The following is a 17,176-nucleotide window of genomic DNA, read 5'->3' as shown; positions in this document are numbered from 1 at the left end:
AGAAAATAATCAACAGATTAATCGACAATGAAAATACTCGTTTGTTGCAGCCCTAAAATGGTGTTAGCTCTGTTTTAAAATACCACAACGTATACTGCAGAAAACTAAAAATAACGAAGCTCATCACTCTCTCACTCATCGTAGGTGTTCAATATTTCAGTAGTTACAGGACATAAACAGTTGACAGCTAAGAATGCATACATTCCCAACACATATTAAGAGTTTAGATGTGCAGCAGATATGACATTCAACTCAAAATGCAACATATCTATTTAATATTCAAGCAAAAATGAAGTGATAAAGTGCAACAGCACACTGAATACAATCAATCTTAATGACCCCCCGACCTCTGCATATACATACTGATAATAAACATATAAAAAAAGATTATTAAATTCTATTTTGCAGTCTATACACATTTAGTACTGTTAATTCTGCCTATCGGTATATTATATCTTTATACCCTCTTGTCCCTCTAGATTCATTTTTCAAACCACTTCATCTCACGGAGCTCCTTCTTTTTAGCACCGTAAAGTGTCAGGACTCAGTAATCATGCATAGTTCAGGTTGTTCTAAACCTCGTTGTTCATGTTGGATTTTTATCCCATTGATGGATATAACTTTCTTTTCATTGGTGTAGTTGCCATTTTACCACCCCTAGTCATCCAAGGTGCAATCCACTTTTTTTTCTTCCTGTCATTAGGTTTTTGGGGACGTTTTTCCTTATCTTGAGAGCTGCTGTCGCTGCTGCCATCGAGGCATTGACCCCACCAACATAATGTCTACATTTTTAGTTACTCATTCATACAAACGGCGACAAACTCCGGCCTTTAAACTCCCCAAATGTGGCCACATTGTTGATTTTCCTCCCCTCCAGCAGTAGGGTTGTTGCCCTCTGTGAACTCATGAAATGTGGAGACAGGGAGCAGCCCACCATCGAAAAGCTGGGATATAAAGTATCTTTTATCCGTGTGCCCTACTGTTGGATCCTGTAATTATGCACAGGAAGTCACTAAGAGTCCCCGATATCACCTCACTTCCAAGTGGCAGCAGCGGGGCGAACGCCTGCACTCCCCTTGGTGCCCTTTGATCCCAGGGACTGACCCGAGCGGCTTCGCAGGTCACGCTCGGCATTCTCGCTCTGCGCCTGCTCCTCGTCGTATCTGGTGACACACAGAGGGAATCAGAGACAGAGGGAAAACGCAGTTGGTCTACTGTCGCCCCTGCTCTGTGAACTATGGATTATGTAAACAAGGGCTTTTACTCAAACAATAGCCCCCCTGCTAAACACTCAGCCCGCATTAGCCCGCACTATTGTGTTTAAAAAGAATCCCTGCTTAGTCATTGCAACATCCCTTCGATAGCTCAGTTGGTAGAGCGGAGGACTGTAGTGGAAATATCAGACATCCTTAGGTCACTGGTTCAAATCCGGTTCGAAGGAGTGACTTTTAAGTGTTTAAACCTATAATCCACCGTCACACATACTGTATTCTAGCAGTTGAAAACCAGATGACGGATACAGTAAGTCATGAACTAAGTCGTGGTTGATTTAAATACTGTGCTCATTGGCTGCAAGTTTTGGGAGCTAAGCTTCATGTTTATGACAGTATATGTTATGTTACAACAGCTCCACAGCAGCTGACGAACAACAGGTTTTTACAGTACGTATATGTTTTTATGACAATAAACTGGAGGTAATGATGGTCATTCTGAACTCGATCAGTCACAAAAATGTTGTAAGAGAGGTCGTCTGACAATAGGTGCCCCATTCTGAACACAATAGTGAGGGCGGTGTGTGCTTTAGCCCCGTGTTTACATAGTCTAGTAGCAGTTCAGACACGTCATGCCTGTCTGTTGTAGTATTGTGACATCCCTTCGATAGCTCAGTTGGTAGAGCGGAGGACTGTAGTGGAAATACCAGGCATCCTTAGGTCGCTGGTTCAAATCCGGCTCGAAGGAGTGATCTTTTAGCCAGCCCCACAGAGCTGTTAGCATGGCTGCACGCGCTTAGTCTTGTTATTCATGTAACTACCACTTTGAAATGTTGTTTATGTTGCAGCTGCCACAAACAAGTTGTAGGTATTATCTTTAAACACCTACCACATGTGTAAGACACTACATCCTAATTGACTTTTAATTAGAGGATGGTTCTGCTAAACATGTCGGAACAAAAACTATGTGGGGAAACGACTCACGACATCTCAAAGCCATAATGATAGAAACCAGGGAGAAAAATAAGTGGATCAGACAAGTTAAAAGTTTGTATAAACATATTTTCACAATTAATTATTGTGGAGAAAAGGAACTATTTGAAGCTCCATGTCAGATAGTTCACTAAGGTAACAACTGTTTGTCAAGCAGCAGTAATAGAAGTGAGAGACCCACATAAAGTATGTTGACCAGTAAACTTGTGCTAGTTAAAGAGGTTGGTTAAGATTTTAGAAACATTTTTAGCTGCCAGCTTAACAGCTGTGAGTACTAACGATAGCCACGTTCGCCATTCACGTTCATTATGATATGTTTATGTTCGTAGTGATAATTGTGGGGGAGTGGCTTTGGAGGGAGGCCTGAAGAGATGGACTGTCAGTGTTGCAGACTTGGTGACTTTCTCTCTAGATTTAGGGACTTTTGGAGCTAGTGTTGATAGCTACATTCATTGGAAAAGAGTTGGCAACACTGGGCTCGTTTTTTTCGGCTGGATCATTTTTTTAAATCTAGTAAAAAGTTACTGCTACGAGCCGGATTTGAACCAGCAACCTAATAATGCCTGGTCTAACCACTATAGTCCTAAGGGAGCTGTCATTTTTTTATGACTGGAGAAGACAAGCACATAATATGACTGTGTTCAAGGGCACACAATGATTCTTCTGCAACTACATCAGCGTACAACATGTTTGACTGTGGACCATAGGTTGAACTGCTTAAAAGTCACTCCTTCGAGCCGGATTTGAACCAGCGACCTAAGGATTCCTGTGATAACTACTTAGTCAGGTAGATCCACTACAGTCCTCCGCTCTACCAACTGAGCTATCGAAGGGAGCCAAAGGACTAAAATCCACTAGTATCTACCTCTTTACCAGCTGTTCATCACCAACACACCGGGATCGACCAGGGATGAACCAGTGTTGAACCCGTGTTGACCGACTCAGCTTCATGACCAAGGTCGAGAGGTGAGTCAGACCACGGTCGGACCAGGGTCGCTAACAACTGGGTAGGGACAAATCTATTTGTTGGCAAATGGGGGGCGTACAGTTGTGATGCAGTTGTCACAGGTAGCTGTAGCTAAAACAAATGGTAACAATTATTTTCATAGTGGCAAGAAACAAGCATAAGATAAGGTTGCTTATAAAAGAAGAAGAAGAAGGTTGATGCTTATTGACCTGTGCAGATGTTGAACAGTTTGTTTTAAGAGATGCAGATGTTTTTCAACTGCTGTTGTTTAGTAGGGTCGACTATAGATTTAAACACTTAAAAGTAACTCCTTCGAGCCGGATTTGAACCAGCGACCTAAGGATGCCTGGGGTAACCACTACAGTCCTCCGCTCTACCAACTGAGCTATCGAAGGGGGGCATACTATTAAAATCCACTAGTAATTACATGTTTACCAGCTGTCCATCATCTATTGTTGTAACCTAACAAATGATATCACAACAGTTGTCGAATTGAACTTTGTTGAATAAAAGCTACTCCTTTGAAATGTAGTCAAGTCAGAGATCAACATAAAGTATGTTGACCAGCTAACTAGTGCTAGCTAATTAGTTAAAGCCTATTTTAGTGTATAGTATGATTGGTCTTCGCTGTTTACATCTACTCTCAACTCTTTGTGAGTGGAGAAGACAAGCACACAATCGTAACTATTCTGCAACTATATCAACATGTTCGATTGTGGGGTTGAACCGTTCGATTGATAGGTTGAACCGCTTAAAAGTCACTCCTTCGAGCCGGATTTGAACCAGCGACCTAAGGATTCCTGTGATGACAACTTTGTCCGGTACATCCACTACAGTCCTCCGCTCTACCAACTGAGCTATCGAAGGGAGACAAGGCAACAGAAATGCACCCGGACCAAAATGCATTCCTGTTTCTTTCAGCATGGTAGAAATAAAAGTAGAAGAATGACAAAACTGTCTGTCTATACCTGCAGTTTGTCATCACCAAACCGCCTGTCCATCTCCCGCTCCATTTTACCCTCAGTCGTGAACAAGGCTCCCAAGATACTCCCTCGCTTGGGGCAGTGAATCACTTCCAACCCGCCGCAATCCACCGTTTTATGGCAGAGAACCATGGCATTAGACTTGGAGGTACTGACTCTAATCCCAACTGCTTCACACTCGGCAACAAACCGCCTCAGTGCATGCTGGAGATCTCGGTCTGATGCAGCCAACAGAACCACATCATCTGCAAAGAGCAGAGGCGCAACTTTGAGGTCCCCAAACCGGACGCATCCGCACTGTTCCTCCTGGATCTGAGGTTCGACCATCAATAAACATGAAGCTTGGCCCTCAAAACGAGCACAGTATTTAGATTAACCACAAGTTAGTTTATGACTTACTTTTTCCGTCATATCCATCTGGTTTTCAACTGCTATTATGCAGTATGTGTGACTGTGGATTACAGGTTCGAAGACATAAAAGCCAGTTAAACAACACACAGTTAAAAGCCACTCCTTCGAACCGGATTTGAACCAGTGACCTAAGGATGTCTGATATTTCCACTACAGTCCTCCGCTCTACCAACTGAGCTATCGAAGGGATGTTGCAATAGCTACACAGCGTTTCTTTTTAAACACAATAGTGAGGGTGATGTAGGCTTAGTCCTCAGCAGAGGTATTGTTTGAGTAAGCGCCTTGTTTACATAATCCATAGTTCATGTAAAGGCAAAGAGCCAGGGGCACAGGAGTTCCCTCACACATATTTCTTCCCTGCATTATTCCTACCTAAGGTTCACTATGGAGCAAAAAGATCTCGCCTAGTGTTTCCACATTATATATATCGTATGGTGTAGCGAAAAACAACTAAATGTAAAATATATACTTTTTTGTCATAGAAAGATATATTATCTATATACCTGCTGTTTAGCCAATAACAAACCTGAGTTACAACCTAGTTACAGTAGGTATGGCACAAACGTATACATGTACATTTAAACAATGTCCTTGTTTCAGGACACAGTTAAAAGCCACTCCTTCGAGCCGGATTTGAACCAGCGACCTAAGGATGCCTGGTATTTCCACTACAGTCCTCCGCTCTACCAACTGAGCTATCGAAGGGCTCAAAACAGTCTAAAAATAGATAACAGTCTGACCTCAGTAACTTTTTGACTGATACGTTTAGCCCCTGTGTGACCCTCCTTGGTTGTCAGAGTTTGTCTGAATGTATCACTCACAGGATTTGATAGTTGCCCAGGGCCTCTCGGGGCGGGCTGCGATTCCAGCGGCAGTCTGGGATGTCCCCGCTGGGCGTGACGATGTTGAGGGTGTCGTTGATGAGGTTGTACTTCAGGATGCGGTCGTTGGCTGTGCTGGAGGTCAGCGAGGGAGAGGCATTGACCTGAGAATGACACAGACAAAGACAAAGACCGTGACATTTACATTTGAAGAGAAGGTGGGATCCAAACAGGCACAAGCATATTTCTTCCTATCCCCATATAGAAGCAGGCAGGGAATTCTGCTGGTGAGGTGCTATAACAGCTGTGCTCATAAACATACGTTTAAAGAAGAAGAATGAGTGCCCAGAGGGAGATAAAACAGCAGCTTTGACTTCAACACACACACACTTAAATTCCTTAAGTAGAGAAAAGAGTTTAGCTTCTCAGCTTTTGTCAGGTATTACCTGTTAATGACAGTTGGCTGCTTGCAGGAATAATGAACAAAGGAAAGCGTTCCTGACTAGGTTTGTGGCACATGTTTTTTCAGTCCTTTTCTATGTCCTACAACCAACTTTATGTCGCCCAAAATAGATCCGATTGGTGTCTATTAACAGAAATAGTTCAGACCTAGCCTGGAAACCCAGCAACTCAATGTGCGACAGTCAAAATGAGTGCAGTAAAATATGGCAGCCACATGACAAGCACAATATTTAGAATGTAAAAAACACAATGCAATGATGACATCCTATTTTAAGTTGAAGAATAGCCAGCAAATAGCCTGTATCAGCCTGGTGCATACAAACAGCACTGTGTTTCAGCTGGAAGAATGCACTGAGTGGGTTAAAGACACACCTTCAGCATACATTTGAATACAGAGAGGCTCACATCCAAACCGACACACACAAAGATCAACCTCAAGGGCATTTAAAGTGGTTTAACACTCAAGGAAAAGGAACGTGGAGTCACTGTGCAAGCATGTTAAGTACCTTTGGGCTTGGCAAAATATGCAACAGGAACAAGGTGAAGAAAAACAAGCTTGTAAATTGAAGCCATTTTATGTGAGTTGTAGGTGTGTATGCATGTTATAAATCCTGTTAAATTACTCACCTCAATAAGCCATGGCTTGAGCTTGTCATCAATAATGATGTCATACCCGTAACACTCAAAACAGTGCTTGTCATTGTTCATCACAGGCTGGGAGACAGAAAATACTGAATTAGGAACAGGAATTGACCTACATTGTGGGTGATTATGACATGTTGGGAACATTATAATGCAATGGAGAATGACTCAGCAGGGAAGGATGTTAGTAAATAGAGTACAAATATACCAGTAGACACACAAAGTGTCCTGTGTGTCAAGGCCTGAGAGGGGAAGTGAGTCAGATCACTGAGTAGAAAAGGGAAATGTGCATTATGGTGAGTGCGCTGTTGTTAAAAACAAAAAGAAATCCCCACATTGAGGTCGTTTTCACAGCTGTGTGTTTAAAAGTGCGAGTCTGCTGAAATCACTGAACACTAAAAACAGCATCCCAACAGGAACAAAGTAAAAACACAATGACTGGAGGGTGGTATATGTTGTATTAGCACATTTACATTAAGAGGCTATAATCAGTGTTTTTATAATGTATCAAATGACAATAAGAAAACAGTGAGACAAACCGCATAGAGTATGTTGACAACTTAACTAGTCCTAATTAGCATATTTTAGAACTGTATGATGATGTTACTGTTTTTAACTATTGTATGTTGAACTATATGCAATCTAAACTTTTCTATTCATCTATGACACACCAGCAAGTACCTCACTTACAAGCTACTGTACAAGTATGTTTGACTGTGGGCTATAGGTTTATATACTCTCACTGAGTAGGACTACTCCTTTGAGCTGGATTTGAACCAGCGACCTAAGGGTGCCAGGTGCATTCACTACAGTTCTCTACAAGCCATTTCCCATTCTTTGTTAACTAGTTGCAATACCCCACAAACCTCTACGATGAAACTGTGTGCATATTTCAGGTGCCTTTGGATAACATCTTCCACAACACACAATTAAAAGCCACTCCCTCGAGCCAGATTTGAACCAGCGACCTAAGGATATCTGATATTCCACTACAGTCCTCCGCTCTACCAACTGAGCTATCGAAGGGAGACATAGGGTTAAAATCCACTAATAACAACATCAGAAATCTAGTCAGTTCACCCTTGAGTCCAAGTGGACGTTTGTACTAAATTTGAAATAAATCGCTCAAGGAGTTCCTGAGATATCATGAAAATGGGACGGATGTGAGGTCACAGTGACCTTTGATCTTTGACCACCAAAGTCTAATCAGTTCATCCTTGAGTCCAAGTGGATGTTTGTGCCAAATTTGAAGAAATCCACTCAAGGAGGTCCTGAGTTATCACGTTCACGACAATAGTACAGACTGACGGACGGACAACCCGAAAACGTAATACCTCCGGCCACGGCTGTTGCTGGCGTAAAAAGCATTTGTATATAGCAGGAGTGAAATCACTTGCTATCTCAGTTACTCCCATTCCTACCTCTACAGTGAAACAGTGTCCTTGTTTCAGGTGATATTGGACAACATGTTCAACAACACACAGTTAAAAGTCACTCCTTCGAGGTGGATTTGAACCATTGACGGTGTAATCATTACAGACTTTCACAAGCCACCTCAGTTCCTTCCCTTCTTTTTTAACAGGTTACAATATACCACAAACCTCTATGATGAAACTGTGTGCATGTTATAAGTGCTATTGGACAACACACAGTTAAAAGCCATTCCTTCGAGCCGGATTTGAACCAGCGACCTAAGGATGCCTGGGGTAACCACTACAGTCCTCCGCTCTACCAACTGAGCTATCGAAGGGAGACGAAGATCAAAGTCCACTAGTAACAACATCTCTACTAACTGTATTTACCTATTCTTTTATTTGGCTGCATCCGTTATCATTCTTTTAAAGGGGAGACAACGCTCTGGCTTGGCTTGTTTGTATTTCTTTAAACCAATCACAATTAGCTTGGACGGCGTTAAGCACAGGATGCAGCAATGGTGCCCTTGAAAAATAGATAGCGGAAGGGGAGGAGAATGCCAGCTGAAATAGGCATGAAATGGTAGGCTTTTATACTGACAGTCTACAACCGGTGAGTCAGATTAATTCCTAGTTAACTATTTACATAATGGCCCAAACCTCTACAGTGAAACTGTGTCCTTGTTTCAGGTGCTATTATTGCACAACACACAGTTAAAAGCCACTCCTTCGAGCCGGATTTGAACCAGCGACCTAAGGATGCCTGTTATTACCACTACAGTCCTCCGCTCTACCAACTGAGCTATCGAAGGGAGACATCAGCTTAAAATCCACTAGTAGCAACATCAGAAATCTAGTCAGTTCACCCTTGAGTCCAAGTGGACATTTGTACTAAATTTGAAGAAAATCGCTCAAGGAGTTCCTGAGATATCATGAAAATGGGACGGATGTGAGGTCACAGTGACCTTTGATCTTTGATCACCAAAGTCTAATCAGTTCGTCCTTGAGTCCAAGTGGATGTTTGTGCCAAATTTGAAGAAATTTGCTCAAGGAGGTCCTGAGTTATCACGTTCACGACAATAGTACAGACTGACGGACGTAATGCCTCCGGCCACGGCTGTCGCTGGCGTAAAAAGCATTTTGTATATAGCAGGAGTGAAATCACTTGCTATCTCAGTTACTCCCATTCCTACCTCTACAGTGAAACAGTGTCCTTGTTTCAGGTGATATTGGACAACATGTTCAACAACGCACAGTTAAAAGTCACTCCTCCGAGTTGGATTTGAACCAGCGACTTAAGGATTGCCGGTGTAATCACTACAGACTTTCACAAGCCAGCTCAGCTCCTTCCCTTCTTTTTTAACTGGTTACAATACACCACAAACCTCTACAATGAAGCTGTGTGCATGTTTCAGGTGCTATTGGACAATAAGTTCCACAACACAGGGTTAAAAGTCACTCCTTCGAGCCGGATTTGAACCAGCGACCTAAGGATGTCTGATATACCCACTACAGTCCTCCGCTCTACCAACTGAGCTATCGAAGGGAGACGAAGGTCAAAGTCCACTAGTAGTAACATCTCTACTAACAGTATTTACTTATACTTTCATTTGGCTGCACCCGTTATCAATCTGGTAAAGGGGAGAAAATGCGCTGGCTTGTTTGTATTTCTTTAAACCAATCACAATTAATTTGGGCGGTGTTAAGCACACGGATGCAGCGATGATGCCCTTGAAAAATGGATAGCAGAAGGGGAGGAGAACGCCAGCTGAAATAGGAGTGAAATGGTAGGCTTTTATACCGACAGCCTACATCTGGTGAGTGAGACTACTTCCTATTTAAATATTTACATAATGTCACAAACCTCTACAGTGAAACTGTGTCCTTGTTTCAGGTGCTATTATTGCACAACACACAGTTAAAAGCCACTCCTTCGAGCCGGATTTGAACCAGCGACCTAAGGATGCCTGTTATTACCACTACAGTCCTCCGCTCTACCAACTGAGCTATCGAAGGGAGACATAGACTTAAAATCTACTAGTAGCAACATCAGAAATCTAGTCAGTTCACCCTTGAGTCCAAGTGGACGTTTGTACTAAATTTGAAGAAAATCGCTCAAGGAGTTCCTGAGATATCATGAAAATGGGACGGATGTGAGGTCACAGTGACCTTTGATCTTTGACCACCAAAGTCTAATCAGTTCATCCTTGAGTCCAAGTGGATGTTTGTGCTAAATTTGAAGAAATTCGCTCAAGGAGGTCCTGAGATATCAAGTTCACGACAATAGTACAGACTGACGGATGGACAACCAGAAAACATAATACCTCCTGCCACGGCTGTCGCTGGCGTAAAAAACATTTTGTATATAGCAGGAGTGAAATCACTTGCTATCTCAGTTACTCCCATTCCTACCTCTACAGTGAAACAGTGTCCTTGTTTCAGGTAATATTGGACAACATGTTCAACAACACACAGTTAAAAGTCACTCCTTGGAGGTGGATTTGAACCAGCGACCTAAAGATTGCCGGTATAATCACTACAGACTTTCACAAGCCACCTCAGCTCCTTCCCTTCTTTTTTAACTGGTTACAATACACCACAAACCTCTACAATGAAGCTGTGTGCATGTTTCAGGTGCTATTGGACAACAAGTTCCACAACACACAGTTAAAAGTCACTCCTTCGAGCCAGATTTGAACCAGCGACCTAAGGATGTCTGATATACCCACTACAGTCCTCCGCTCTACCAACTGAGCTATCGAAGGGAGACACACAGTTAAAATCCACTGGTAAAAACATCTCTACTAACTATATTTACCAGCTGTTCATCACCTATTGTTGTCACCTAACAAATACTATCATATCTTAACATGAACTCCTTTGAAATGTAGTCAAGTTGATGACTTTCAGAGACCTAAGGGCGTCTAGTATTTCCACTACACGTTACTTTATTTTGAGTAACATAATTTGGTCAAACTTCCTAAAATCCTGGTAATACTGTGATGTCAGTTAGCATGTAGGGGGAATTGTAACATGTTTTGGAAATGTAATGTTGGGAGTAAAAAAACATCATGTCTACTTACAGCTACGGCCTTTAGCGACTGCACCACGATCCAGTGGATTTGGTCAAACAGTCGGCTGGTCACCTCCTTCCCTCTGGTGCTCTCTAGGTACAAACGGAGGTTACTGACGGTCCACTTGCCTCCATGGACGTGGTTGTAGTCATCCTGCGTTAAAGGTACACAGTCTAACTACATATTGACATTTTTTTTGTTGCAAAAAGAGTTACAGATCAGCTTTGAGGGGAATATTATTACCTGAAATTCATCAGTCAGTGTCTTTGGATCTAGTCAGCAAAACTTATATCATCTTGTGAAACTATAAATGCAGCCACCAGAAAACTTCAATTTAAAGGGGCCACTCCACCAATTTCACACATGAACATCAGTATACTCGTCATGAGGAGTAGTACTTAGCCTGTGAAAACAGTTATGTAATGCTAACTTCCTGTGGCACACAGTGCATACAGTCTGTCCGAAATCTGCCGTAAAAGTTCAAATGTTTCAACATAAGCGAGGCAAATACTGGACTGAAAAAAAAAAAAAACATACGGAGGAGTTTTGCAACAACATCGTAGATCACAGAGGTTCCCAAAGGGATGAATTCCGGTTGACTTGCGTTAGGGAGGGTCTAATGACTATTAAGTTGCATTATGGGAAATATAGGGTCCAGTGTTTTTGGAGCTTGACCCATACTAGGCCCTAAAAGTCAGGATATAGTGGCCACTGCTAATTTGTGAGACCCCCAACTTTATGAAAGTGCAATACTGAATTGTTGGAATACCCCTTTAAAACACAGTTTTCTAATAACAATCACTACTAGACCGACCAGAGCAGATACAGACTTACCCCGTGTTTTTGGATGGCCACATTGGTGAGGTGAACAAACATGTTATCCAGTTCACTGGTGCTGGGTGTGTACTTGACTGTGCAGAACCGACAGAAGCCAAGCTTGTACCTGAGGATCAAACCACAGAGAGGGTTCAACGAGTGCTGCAACAAACGATTATTGTCATCATTCATTCAGCTGCTATTTTCTCAATTAATTGTTTTGTTGGTAACATATCAGAAAATAGTGCTGTTACAATTCCTCAGAGTCCAAGCTGATGTCTTCAAACTGCTTGTATTATTGTGATGGCCCAATATCCAGCTTTGTTCCAAATATATCTATCAATACATCTGCCAAATTTGGTGCTTTTATCACAACATGAATAATTGTTATGATAAGTTGAGCTATGCAGCCCCGTTAATAACAAACCAACTGCTATTGTAGATAATAATTCATAACTTCTCAATGGTGCTAGTATCCAAAATCAAAGAAACTTAATTCAGGGCTTACATGTAGCATTTCAGAGGCCGATATGTGGTCACCAGAACGTAGAGACGTAGGTCAAACTTCTTCCCTCCTATCAGCAGAGGATTGTCGATGTACAGGGAGATGACGTAGGCCTCCTTGCCGCTAGCCGCTGCTACAAACCTGGAGGCAAAAAGCAGGAAGCTAAACATCACCAAATCACACGAACCTCTGACAAAAACCATCATTACCAGTTTTAGATGTTTACCCTGGAATCAAATCCTCATAATACTTCTGTATTTTTACTTAAGTAAAACTTTGATTGCCTTTAGACCTTTACTTTATACTAGTATTTTTATATTGTGGTATATGTGGTATAAGTACTTTATCATAAAGCGGCTATAATCAATGTTTTTATAATAATGTATCAAATGACAATGTGAAAACAGTGTCACAGTTTTTATAAATCAGACAACCACATACAGTATGTTGACCAGTTAACTAGTCCTGGTTAATTAGTTGAAGTATATTTTATAAATTTAAAGAAGGAGTGGTCTTTAACTATCGTATTTTGAACTATATGCTATCTTAACTCTTCTATCTACGACACACCAGCAAGTCTCTCACTTAAAAGTCACTCCTTCGAGCCGGATTTGAACCAGCGACCTAAGGATGCCTGTTACTACCACTACAGTCCTCCGCTCTACCAACTGAGCTATCGAAGGGAGACAAACATTTAAAATCCACTAGTACCTCCATCTTTACCTGCTGTCCGTCACCTATTGTTGAAACCAAACGAATAATATCATTTCAAGGTACTGACTCTAATCCCAACTGCCTCACACTCGGCTGCAAACCGCCCCAGTGCATGCTGGAGATCACGGTCTGATGCAGCCAACAGAACCACATCATCTGCAAAGAGCAGAGACGCAACCTCGAGGTCCCCAAACTGGACGCATCCGCACTGTTCCTCTTGGATCGGAGGTTCGACCATCAATAAATTTGCTAAGCTTGGCTCCCAAAACCTGCCACCAAATGAGCACAGTATCTAGATTGACCACAACTTAGTTTATGAATTACTGTTTCCGTCATATCCATCTGGTTTTCAACTGCTAGTATACAGTATGTGTAGGGGTTTGAACACTTAAAAGTCACTCCTTTGAGCCGGATTTGAACCAGCGACCTAAGGATGCCTGTTATTACCGCTACAGTCCTCCGCTCTACCAACTGAGCTATCGAAGGGAGACAAAGGGTTAAAATCCACTGGTAGAAACATCTCTACTAACTGAATTTACCAGCTGTTCATCACCTATTGTTGTAACCTAACAAATACTATCATATCTTAACATGAACTCCTTTGAAATGTAGTCAAGTTGAAGACTTTCCTGCAGCTAAATCAGTCTAAAAATCAATGTATTGGGAGTAAAATGATCCCAGGTAGTGTTTTCACAGTATATATATCACGTGAGGTACTAATAAACACTAAAAAAGTATTAACCTTTTCTATATATTAGCTGTTCAGACACTCTCACCTCTACAGTGACACAACGTCCTTGTTTCAGGTGCTATTGGACAACATGTTCCACCATGCAAATCTATGTAAAGAGTAACGTCCTCACAGGAAGTTGTCTGATGATGTATTTGGTAACTCACGTGGATGTGCGGCTGTCCCTGGACCACTTTTTGATCTGGGACAGCTTGTTGATGAGGAAGATGCCTTTGCCCTGAGCCTTCCCGCAGGGCTTCATGATCCACGTGCTGGACGGGTTCTTGCGGAACTCCTCCACAAAGAGATTATAATCGGCGGGGAGCATGAACGTCACAGGGACAAAATCTGCACAAAACATAGAGCAAATAGTTAAACATATACAGCTTTGTGAGGAAAAAATGTGTGCATTTCTACACTGTAATAGATACCTAAATAAATGTATTTCCCGTTCTCGTCCTTCTCCGCCAGCGGACTGCTTTCCTTCTCTAGGTCCTTGCGGTAGCGTTTGATGTTCTTGATCATCAGGTCTTTCCTGGTCAGCTCGTAGTGGTTGGGGAAGTGGTTAACCATCTGCTCATCTGACAGGCGGTAGCCAGTGTCCACGCTGAACACGGTTCTGATGGTCTGGACACTCATCCTACATGTGGGGCACAAATAAACCTGCATTGTGGCGATCTGAAGAGTCTGGAGTCTAGAAATAAGCTCGGTGATGTAATTATTACTCATTAATTGACATAAATAGGATCAACATGCACTCTATTTGCAGCGGTTGAAAGTCACAGAGTACAGAGTAGATTAGGTATCAGAATTAGGGCTGTCCTGTCTTATCCCATCAGTCGACTAATCGGTCATTTTGGTCTTAGTCAACTAAGATTTCTTTAGGCGATTAGTCGTTTTTTTATGCTTTTTCATGCTGAATGACTTATTTCCAAGAAGCTTACGAGCACATCTCTGGTAAACATAAGACTTAAAATGGTGCTTTGTGTGAGTCATCTAGGAGAAACTCAGTTTTACAGTTCTATCGATTAAATCAACATAAAAAAATGTGAGATAAATTTGCAATTAATCATGGACAATCATGTGATTACATATTTTAATCGATTGACAGCCCTAGTTTTAACAGATTAAACAAGTGGTTTCCAATCTTTTTGGCTTGTGTGAGGCTTAACAATAAAGCAGAGTCTAATTGGGGCCCCTTGGCACATTTCAGATGTCTGTGTGTTGTTAGGAGTTTCACCAAAGAGACGTCTCAGATGGTGACTATTCGAGGCCCAAAGAGGTCAAATTATCAAATATTTCACACACAAAAAAGCAAAGATTAAAGAAACGTTCAAAAAATGTATTCAAAGTTGTGTAGCAGAGGCTTGTTGTGACCATTTGGATGGGCCCTGACCCCAAAGTTGGAAACCACTGCACTGATTTTTACGGAGGATCTTCAACGCAGGCTTGTATTTTACATTGTGGTATTGGTACTTTTACTTAAGCAAATAATATGAGTACTTTTTCCACTACTTACTGCCTGTATATAGTGTCCAAAGGAATATAGAGTCAGGAGTAATGTGGATAAACCTACCAGTAGAAATTCCAGTCGTCGTTTTCTGTGACTTGAATCCATTCCCTTTTCTCAAAGTTATTGATGAGCACTGATTTCTCAATATCTGTCACCCACTTCACCTTACCGGCCATGATGCCTCCCACTAGGGTGGAGCACAAAACAATAGGTAAACACATAGAAAACAAACATATAGGACTCTTATATAAGATAAGATAAGATAAGATAAGATATTCCTTTATTAGTCCCGCAGTGGGGAAATTTGCAGTGTAGAGCAGCAAAGGGGATAGTGCAAAAAAACAAGATGTATCAGCTAACACAGTAAAAAAGAGCTAAACAAAGTGTAACAAAATATGAACCATTTAAATAGAAGGAAATATAAAAATAGGAGCAGTATATACAGTATTGACAATAAACAGACTATTAACAAAATTGCACAAGTGGAAAATTATATTCTCCTGGGAACCGATTTAAAAAAAGTGTCTTCCAATTACTTTTTTTTTGTGATTTCCTTCCTATTTAGAGCTAAAAGAAAATCTTAACAATTTAGGCTTGTTAAACTTTATTTTTATTATCCACTGCAGTGGACTACAGGACTATTTCAGTGTGAAAAACAAATGAACATATTATGGCTGTAGAGTGATATTAAACCAAGAATACATTCAAATTGATTAAAAAAACAAAACACATGCCATATCACTGGAAAGCCCATGATGTCCTCTTTACAATACACCAGGGGTTGATAGAGTAGGTCAAAAGAGTAAGAGGATATGCATGTGCACAAAATGTCCACTACAGAGGACACATATCAATGGGCTGGGTCTCAGGAGGATATTGCACAATGAGAATGAATGAATGAATGAATGAAATGAAATTCCACCTGAAAATATCAGGTTATTGTCAGTTTTTTGGTGTGTAAGTGTAAGTGGTCTACTGGGAGCAGTGCTGGTTGTGGAATCTGACAGCTGCAGGAAGGAAGGACCTGCGATTAATAGAGCTCCTTCACACACTTTTGGGTGGAGCAGCCTGTCGCTGAAGGAGCTCTCCAGTGCTGAGATGGTGTCCTGCATGGGGTGGGAGTCATTCTCCATCATGGATGACAGCTTAGCCATGGACAGAGCTGGCCTTCCTGATCACTCTGTAGTACAATGCACACAAAAAAGGAGAAAAAACCTGCAGCTAGCATGCACCAAAGCAGTCACCTACCTTGCAGATCGATGCCAGGAAACAGCCAGTCATCAGCATCAGCTAGCCGGTGTGGCTCTGTTAGGAGGCTGCTGCTGCTGCTGGTTCCTCCCAGGACTGCTGCTGCAGAGGCTGCTGGGCGGACATCACCCAGTTCAGTGATGCAAATCTCACCAGACTGTCTCTAGCTGGCTAAACTCATCATACTGAAACACACAGCAAGCTAACATGTATTGATGAAGCTGGACAGTGAAACGCCCACCACGGTCAAACTACTCTTCCACAATAAAGGTCTATTATTGAGACGTAATAACATATACATACCACAAGTTTACAATGCGACTTAATTACAATTTAAGGCTTTTAAACGAGAGAAATGTCTCAAAATAACGTTAAACGACGTCGTTATGGGCTTGGTCTTTCCGGGAGAATAATAACCTAGCAACGGACAACGCAGTGATGTCATAAGAGGACGTCGTTACCATGGCAATCCCAGCAGGGGCCAGTGTTCTGCTTCTTCTTCTTCTTCGTTGGTGTTTATTGGCGGTTGGCAAACCAGCCTAGAGGTGCATTACCACCACCCACTGGACTACTGGAGGGTGGAGCAGTAGATTGGCAGGAAAATAAATAAATAATAATAATTAAATAAATAAATAGGAAAAAAACAACAAAAAAAAAACAAACAAACAATAAAA

General features: G+C 41.7%; 1 protein-coding gene and 15 non-coding genes across 18 annotated transcripts; 2 read left to right on the top strand and 14 right to left on the bottom strand.

Moving 5' to 3' along the window:
• Nucleotides 1–661: 661 nt before the first annotated feature.
• Nucleotides 662–16,949, bottom strand: ttll1 (tubulin tyrosine ligase-like family, member 1). 3 transcript variants are annotated; one of them, XM_037761225.1, is made up of 11 exons: nt 16,806–16,949; nt 16,503–16,687; nt 15,318–15,441; nt 14,173–14,381; nt 13,909–14,089; nt 12,301–12,438; nt 11,811–11,919; nt 10,986–11,129; nt 6,476–6,562; nt 5,387–5,550; nt 662–1,163 (listed from the first exon to the last, which is right to left on the bottom strand). In XM_037761225.1, exons 3-11 carry the CDS (start codon nt 15,428–15,430, stop codon nt 1,034–1,036), a joined length of 1,275 nt encoding a protein of 424 aa, XP_037617153.1. In that variant the 5' UTR covers nt 15,431–15,441; nt 16,503–16,687; nt 16,806–16,949; the 3' UTR covers nt 662–1,033. The 3 variants fall into 3 exon arrangements, with proteins under 3 accessions (XP_037617153.1, XP_037617155.1, XP_037617154.1); XM_037761227.1 differs by having other exon boundaries at nt 16,503–16,613; nt 16,806–16,909; XM_037761226.1 differs by lacking the exon at nt 16,806–16,949 and having other exon boundaries at nt 16,503–16,790.
• Nucleotides 1,355–1,441, top strand: trnay-gua. Its single transcript is given in 2 exon segments — nt 1,355–1,391; nt 1,406–1,441. It is a non-coding gene; the product is annotated as a tRNA-Tyr (tRNA).
• trnay-gua lies at nt 1,873–1,959 on the top strand. Its single transcript is given in 2 exon segments — nt 1,873–1,909; nt 1,924–1,959. It is a non-coding gene; the product is annotated as a tRNA-Tyr (tRNA).
• On the bottom strand, nt 2,933–3,037 carry trnay-gua. Its single transcript has 2 exons — nt 3,001–3,037; nt 2,933–2,968 (listed from the first exon to the last, which is right to left on the bottom strand). It is a non-coding gene; the product is annotated as a tRNA-Tyr (tRNA).
• On the bottom strand, nt 3,480–3,566 carry trnay-gua. Its single transcript is given in 2 exon segments — nt 3,480–3,515; nt 3,530–3,566. It is a non-coding gene; the product is annotated as a tRNA-Tyr (tRNA).
• trnay-gua lies at nt 3,934–4,038 on the bottom strand. Its single transcript has 2 exons — nt 4,002–4,038; nt 3,934–3,969 (listed from the first exon to the last, which is right to left on the bottom strand). It is a non-coding gene; the product is annotated as a tRNA-Tyr (tRNA).
• On the bottom strand, nt 4,666–4,752 carry trnay-gua. Its single transcript is given in 2 exon segments — nt 4,666–4,701; nt 4,716–4,752. It is a non-coding gene; the product is annotated as a tRNA-Tyr (tRNA).
• trnay-gua lies at nt 5,184–5,270 on the bottom strand. The gene is given in 2 exon segments: nt 5,184–5,219; nt 5,234–5,270. It is a non-coding gene; the product is annotated as a tRNA-Tyr (tRNA).
• trnay-gua lies at nt 7,431–7,516 on the bottom strand. Its single transcript is given in 2 exon segments — nt 7,431–7,466; nt 7,480–7,516. It is a non-coding gene; the product is annotated as a tRNA-Tyr (tRNA).
• trnay-gua lies at nt 8,154–8,240 on the bottom strand. Its single transcript is given in 2 exon segments — nt 8,154–8,189; nt 8,204–8,240. It is a non-coding gene; the product is annotated as a tRNA-Tyr (tRNA).
• On the bottom strand, nt 8,628–8,714 carry trnay-gua. Its single transcript is given in 2 exon segments — nt 8,628–8,663; nt 8,678–8,714. It is a non-coding gene; the product is annotated as a tRNA-Tyr (tRNA).
• On the bottom strand, nt 9,362–9,448 carry trnay-gua. Its single transcript is given in 2 exon segments — nt 9,362–9,397; nt 9,412–9,448. It is a non-coding gene; the product is annotated as a tRNA-Tyr (tRNA).
• Nucleotides 9,832–9,918, bottom strand: trnay-gua. The gene is given in 2 exon segments: nt 9,832–9,867; nt 9,882–9,918. It is a non-coding gene; the product is annotated as a tRNA-Tyr (tRNA).
• Nucleotides 10,581–10,667, bottom strand: trnay-gua. The gene is given in 2 exon segments: nt 10,581–10,616; nt 10,631–10,667. It is a non-coding gene; the product is annotated as a tRNA-Tyr (tRNA).
• trnay-gua lies at nt 12,894–12,980 on the bottom strand. The gene is given in 2 exon segments: nt 12,894–12,929; nt 12,944–12,980. It is a non-coding gene; the product is annotated as a tRNA-Tyr (tRNA).
• On the bottom strand, nt 13,411–13,497 carry trnay-gua. The gene is given in 2 exon segments: nt 13,411–13,446; nt 13,461–13,497. It is a non-coding gene; the product is annotated as a tRNA-Tyr (tRNA).
• Nucleotides 16,950–17,176: the final 227 nt, after the last annotated feature.

Source organism: Sebastes umbrosus, chromosome 23, assembly GCF_015220745.1.
Source record: "Sebastes umbrosus isolate fSebUmb1 chromosome 23, fSebUmb1.pri, whole genome shotgun sequence".
Taxonomy (NCBI): Eukaryota; Metazoa; Chordata; class Actinopteri; order Perciformes; family Sebastidae; genus Sebastes; species Sebastes umbrosus.
This window is presented reverse-complemented; position numbering and strand designations above follow the sequence as displayed.

What these genes read in the sequence shown, in the direction of transcription:
- ttll1 (XM_037761225.1), bottom strand. Translation starts at nt 15,430, where the DNA reads ATGGCCGGTAAGGTGAAGTGGGTGACAGATATTGAGAAATCAGTGCTC. An exon ending in AGTCGCTAAAGGCCGTAGCT is followed by an intron (nt 6,563 to 10,985) that starts GTAAGTAGACAT and finishes TCTGTCTCCCAG; the next exon opens with CCTGTGATGAACAATGACAA. An exon ending in TCAAGCCATGGCTTATTGAG is followed by an intron (nt 5,551 to 6,475) that starts GTGAGTAATTTA and finishes TGTCATTCTCAG; the next exon opens with GTCAATGCCTCTCCCTCGCT.